The sequence below is a fragment of the Chanos chanos genome, chromosome 9, assembly GCF_902362185.1.
Source record: "Chanos chanos chromosome 9, fChaCha1.1, whole genome shotgun sequence".
Taxonomy (NCBI): Eukaryota; Metazoa; Chordata; class Actinopteri; order Gonorynchiformes; family Chanidae; genus Chanos; species Chanos chanos.
The window spans coordinates 1,034,241-1,040,816 of record NC_044503.1 but is presented as its reverse complement, the minus strand read 5'-3'; the positions used below and the strand labels follow the sequence as shown (position 1 = coordinate 1,040,816).

Genomic DNA, 6,576 nt, shown 5'->3' with positions numbered 1-6,576 from the left:
ATCCAAAATCAACGCTGACGTCAGCCTGCTTTTCCAACACTACACTGTAACGCGCACACACACACACACACACACACACACACAGACACAGGAGAAACGTCCCAGTTGTGGTATAAACTTTGTGCTACCGGCTGTCTGTAAGATGTCTTATTCTGAGGTTGAAGCAGAATAAGGATTTGTAAATATTTTATGTGACTGTTATTTAATGGTATTTTAATATCTTCTTTCTCCCTAATCAGGGGTTACTAAGCAATGGTAAGTATTTGTACATTTATACATACATATATATATATATGATTTTTCCTGTGATGTTTCAGTTTCTACATGATGTCCAGGTTTGTGTGAATGTGCTAATTTCATGTGTCAATCATAATATTCTCTCTCAGGAGCGTCTGAAACAGATCTTCGTCACAGGAGGTAAAACCGTAGTAAATTAACAGTCTCACTCACACTCATGAATCCTATCATTAGTATTATTATCATCATTGTTATTATCATCATTATTATTATTATTATTATTATCATTATTATTATTATTATTATTATTGTCATTTATTATTATTATTGTCATTATTATTATTATTGTTATTATTATCATTATTATTATTATTATTGTCATTATTATTATTATTGTTATTATTATTATTATTGTCATTGTTATTATTATTATTATTATTATGGCTTAATGTAGAGCCAGCAGCTGGAAGGCCGTGCCCTTCTGACTGGTGTTTGTTTGTATGCGCACACGTGTGTGTGTGTGTGTTTGTATGCGCGCACGTGTGTGTGTGTGTCTGGTGTATATATGGTGGTGTGTGTGTGTGTTTGTGTGCGTGTGGCGTTTGTGTGCGTGTGTGTGTGTGGTGTATATATGGTGGGGTGTGTGTGCGTGTGTTTGTGTGCATGTGTGGTGTGTGCGTGTGGCTTGTGTGTGCGTGTGTGTGTGTGCGTGTGTGCGTGTGGCGTGTGCGTGTGGCGTGTGTGGTGTGTGTGTGTGCGTGTGTGTGTGCGTGCGTGTGCGTGTGTGTGTGTGTGTGCATCGGGCAGGGGTGTGCCTCTGGATGAGAGACAGTCTGCAGCAGAACTGGACGCTGTCTTACAGCACCATCACAGCCTGCAGGAGAAGCTGGCGGAGGACATGTTAAATTTGGCCCGTAACCTGAAGAACAACACACTGGCTGCACAGAACATCATCAAACAGGATAACCAGGTCAGCATAGTATGTGTGTGTGTGAGTTAAGGTGTGTGTGTGTGTAAGCACAGTGTGGGGTAGTGTGTGTGTGTGTGTGTGTGTGTGTGTGTGTGTGTGTGTGTGCGTGTGCATGTGTGTGAGTTAAGGTGTGTGTGTGTAAGCACAGTGTGGGGTAGTGTGTGTGTGTGTGCTTTTGTGTGCGTGTGCATGTGTGCGAGTTAAGGTGTGTGTGTAAGCACAGTGTGGGGGAGTGAGTCTGTTTGTCTTTGTGTGTGTGTGTGCTTGTGTGTGTGTGTGTAACATAAAACAAGATAACGGAGTGAAGGACTCGGACATTCTCTGAGATCCACACTCATTTCACTGTCTGTGTGTGTAAACACTCATTTCACTGTCTGTGTGTGTAAACACTCATTTCACTGTCTGTGTTTTTCGTACACTTTCAAACATATTTTTATCAGTAAACTGAACCAAAAACATAGTAATATGTAAGTGAATTTGGAGAATAAGGTTTGTGTTGGTAGATTTTATCGACCTGGTACATTACAATCCTGTACTGAAATCATTTATGGATGTTGTTCTTTAATTGTTATTCCAGACTGTTACCACTTGGTGTCAGTGTTGCACACAGTCTACAGCATAAACACATGATACATCCACATGTTCTCTAAGACAGTCAATTATAGGCCCCAACTCATTACTCACCCACTATAATCATGTTTTCCTTTTTAAATAATCACACAGGAAACATTTAAATAACAGAAGATTCTGTTCAACAGATCTTACATACGAACCATTCATAGGAACATACACGGGAACACAGTGCTGTTTTTAAATGACTCTGTTTCCCGTAAACTGGGCAGCTGATATGACGTCTCTCCGCCAGCAGGATTTTACAGCCCTGACAGATTATCCCACCTCTGACCCTCCTTACACTGCATTATCTCACCTCTGACCCTCACCTCTGACCCTCCTTACACTGCATTATCTCACCTCTGACCCTCCTTACACTGCATTATCTCACCTCTGACCCTCCTTACACTGCATTATCTCACCTCTGACCCTCCTTACACTGCATTATCTCACCTCTGACCCTCCTTACACTGCACTGCATTATCTCACCTCTGACCCTCCTTACACTGCATTGCATTATCTCACCTCTGACTCTCCTTACACTGCATTATCTCACCTCTGGCCCTCCTTACACTACATTATCTCACCTCTGACCCTCACCTCTGACCTTCCTTACACTGCATTATCTCACCTCTGACCCTCCTTACACTGCACTGCATTATCTCACCTCTGGCCCTCCTTACACTGCATTATCTCACCTCTGGCCCTCCTTACACTGCATTATCTCACCTCTGACCCTCACCTCTGACCCTCCTTACACTGCATTATCTCACCTCTGACCCTCACCTCTGGCCCTCCTTACACTGCATTATCTCACCTCTGACCCTCACCTCTGGCCCTCCTTACACTGCATTATCTCACCTCTGACCCTCCTTACACTGCATTATCTCACCTCTGACCCTCCTTACACTGCATTATCTCACCTCTGACCCTCCTTACACTGCACTGCATTATCTCACCTCTGACCCTCCTTACACTGCACTGCATTATCTCACCTCTGACTCTCCTTACACTGCATTATCTCACCTCTGGCCCTCCTTACACTACATTATCTCACCTCTGACCCTCACCTCTGACCTTCCTTACACTGCATTATCTCACCTCTGACCCTCCTTACACTGCACTGCATTATCTCACCTCTGGCCCTCCTTACACTGCACTGCATTATCTCACCTCTGGCCCTCCTTACACTGCATTATCTCACCTCTGACCCTCACCTCTGGCCCTCCTTACACTGCATTATCTCACCTCTGGCCCTCCTTACACTGTATTATCATTCTTCATCTCTCTCACGGCGCGTCTCTCTCACCCGTGGATGTTTTTCCCGCTGGTTCTGGGAATCGAACCAGTGACCTTTCGGTCATACGCCCACTTCTCTAACCTTCAGGCCACGGGCTCTGCCCCCATTAAGTCCTTTTTCACAGGCTCCGCCCCTTGCAGACCAGCCAGTCTGTAACCAGTAATGCAGTACATATTAAATCCTTCCCCAGGCCCACAGGCCACAGGTTCATGCAGGGTTATTGTAATGACTTGGTATAATTTTCACCTGGACAGCCCCGCACAACAAAATTTCACAACAGATTTTCTGATCATTTCTGTCAGACTGTCACTAAGTAAAAATGTTTTTATTGTTGCTTATTTACCAAGTATGAGTGGCTCATTTGCAGAACAGTATTTCTAAATTCTCATCGTTATTGGTTAAGCCAAATACAGTGTCAAAACTGGAAGTCCCAAAAACACTCTGAACCTCCACCCCGCAGCCGAGTCACATACCAAACCGTGTCCTGACACACCCCTCCTCACCGCCTGTGCCCTAAAGTGGACTTCATATCTCCGCTGGAATGATTCTGTCCCCCCGTCCCTTAAAATAGACCCGTTACTCTAACCCTCTAAATTAACCCATGTCAGCTAGAGGAGGATGGGCACCCCCTTCTGAGTCTTGGGCCCTCTATGGGCTTCTGCCTTTTTATGGGCTGAGGGAGTTTTACCTTTGGCACTGTGGCTTCAGCTGGAGCTTTGACACCATTAAGCTGCTTCACATGCTGAATAGTCTGTCAGTCAGTGTGAGCTTGCATTGTGAGTTTCACATTTGTCCATTGGTTCTCTCTGTCCCTCTGTTTCAGACCCTGAGTCAGTCTATGCGTCAAGCCGACATGAACTTTGAGAAACTGAAGACGGAGTCGGAACGCCTGGAGCAGCACGCGAAGAAATCCGTCAACTGGTTCCTCTGGCTTATGCTTATCCTGGTGTCGTTCATGTTCATCAGCATGATCCTGTTTATCCGACTCTTCCCTCGTCTCAGATGATGCCAGCCTCCCCTCACCCCCACCCCACCCCCTCCACCTGGGCCAGACTTTGACATAGTCCTCTTTGATTGAGGCTTACCTGCAGACAGGTGTTTTGGTTGGTCAGGGGTGGAGATAGGTGAAGCTCAGTGGTATGAAGGAGAGAAGAGCAGAGCCAGTCCTCTGTGCTTATCTGACCCGACAGAACTTTCTCAGGGTTCTGATCTCAGGTAACGTTCAGTGGCGTTGGCGTACCTGTGGAAGAAAGAATTACGCTGTGATTTAGTGGGAACGGTGCCTACGTGTGGAGTGTAGGCTAAACATCATCTGTCTCCTTTAAAATCAACATTATTCATCAATTTGTTTCGTTTCCCAAAACACTTGACTGATGTACAATTCTGTGCTTTGATTGGGAGCCCTCGTTAAGCCCGCCCTCTCCTGTGGTAATGCTGATTGGCTGTAGATGTTGGCCCTCGTGTGATAAAGTCTGCTGTGTGGATAGGCTCGAGAATTTTTAAATGTGTTGTCCCCACGCCCACCCTTGGCCCGACAGACCCGGTTCTTCTCTGTTCTGTCTGTGCCTGCGTGTGACAGTTGGTTATATGTTGGTTATATGTTATTGGCCCAGACTGATGACAGATACTGTTCTTTGCCCCTCACTGACACTCTAGGTGTGTAAGTATTATAAACTAAGCTTCCAGTTCAGGTGTGAGAGAGACTGACAATGTTTTTATGATCTTTAGGTGACCCATAGATCAATTAAAAACAGGTTTTATCCATTCCAGTTGTTGTGACATATCTTTGATCAACAGTCAATACTGCCCCCTCCTGTGCAGTCAGGGGAACAACCTGAAGAATAAACAATGAAATCTACAGAAATTCCGCAGCTGGAAATTTCTCTTGGAGGATCGTAGAACAGCCTGTTCACTTGCCCTGTTCCCCGGCCGACCGGACTCTGTGGTCCGTGTGTCTGCTGGGGCGTTTAGGCTATTTTGGGCTCTGACCCGACTTGTCTGGACTTGCTGTTTCTACATCGCGGCCCCTCGCCGGGCCGGCCGCACTCTAGGAGGTAGCGGGAGCTGTTTGTGATTCTGTGAAACACTGTTTGGTTTTTTTGGGGCTGTGAGAATGTACCCTGCCCCCCCTGCCCCTTCCCCTCTCCAAACCACCTGCATTCAGCCAGGTAACCTTAGTTACGGTGTGTTCCATCACGCTGGTTAAAATAAGAAACTACACACACACACACACACTGAGGAGTATGTTTCACTCGGTACAGACTGTATTATTAACTGCTGTCCGTCCCCTGGTCGTGAGCTGTTGATGTGTTTGTGATCGGAGCTCATGTGAGGGACGGATTAATGTTGTAGGGAAGAGTAAAGGCACGTAGCCCATTCTCTGCATGTGCCCCCCCACCCCCCCAAACACACACACACACACACACACGCACGCGCGCCTCCATAATCTCGCAACAGAAATCGCCTGTGTTAATTTACTGGTAAGCCTTTTCCCTCAAACTACCTGCTCGAGTGAAAGTTTAGTGGTGTCCTGTTCCCATGGAAACATGTTCCGAATGAAGTGGGCAGAACGCTTGTGTGTTTTTTCAGACAGAAATGCTATTTAAAAAAATGTCTTATTTTAATAAAATAATTTGAAATCTACCTTGTGCGTGTTTCCCTCTCATTCACATTAGATATTTGCACAGAATGGCTATATCAGGCCTGTGTGTGTGTGTGTGTGTGTGTGTGTGTGTGTGTGTCCGTGTGTGGTAATGAGAGTGGTCTGGCAGACTGGAGTGAACTGCTGGGGCCATTCCTTGTCTGGAAGCAGCAGGTTTCCAGGCCCCAGTCTTTTCATCCTGTTCTCTGCCCAAGGTCAAGCAAGGACTTGGACATCCTGGGGAATTACAGTTACTGGGTTTGCACCCCCCCCAAAAAGGGAAAAAAACCATGTCAAGGAGAAAAAGAAAAGGATAAAATGTTGGTAATGAACAGGACGGCGCGGTAAAGGAGCCACTCAGTTTCCAGCTCTGACAGTGACCTCTGCCCTAGATTTTCTCTCTGTCTGTACGCTCGTCAAACTGCCACTTCATCTCACAGCACCGACACTCAGGGGTTTGACATAACATCTCTGTGTTTGGATGCCAGATGAAATCGTTTGACTGGGATAATATGGTCCTGATACAGACGTCTGTGGGTAAAGGCAGGGGCCCAGTCTGCAGGGTTGGGTCTGTCCGGCACCCCTGTATGAGGTGGACCAGTTCCACACAAAGCCACGGCTTAGGCAGTCCCTCATACTCACTGCCCTCAGGAATCCTGAACACCGTAAACCGCCCTGATGAAGAGTGAGTGTATGAGACAGTGAATGAGGATATTAATGACGCAGCGGACACACAGAGGGCACAGAGACTGTTCTCGGTGCTGATATAGGAGGGAAATCACTGTATGTTTTTCTGTGTCAGCTCGCACGTAATCC

At 46.2% G+C, this 6,576-nt stretch overlaps 1 protein-coding gene across 3 annotated transcripts in view; it reads left to right on the top strand.

Moving 5' to 3' along the window:
- use1 (unconventional SNARE in the ER 1 homolog (S. cerevisiae)) overlaps window positions 1-5,506 on the top strand; it is an 8,037-nt gene extending 2,531 nt beyond the window's left edge. Inside the window, exons 5-8 of one of the 3 annotated variants that reach the window (XM_030784103.1) lie at window positions 240-255; window positions 387-417; window positions 1,045-1,207; window positions 3,943-5,506. In XM_030784103.1, coding sequence (XP_030639963.1) covers window positions 240-255; window positions 387-417; window positions 1,045-1,207; window positions 3,943-4,125 — 393 coding nt within the window. In that variant the 3' untranslated portion in view covers window positions 4,126-5,506. Of the gene's footprint in view, window positions 1-239; window positions 256-381; window positions 418-1,044; window positions 1,208-3,942 lie in introns of all 3 variants that reach the window. The other 2 variants (XM_030784105.1, XM_030784104.1) reach the window with 2 other exon arrangements.
- Window positions 5,507-6,576: the final 1,070 nt, after the last annotated feature.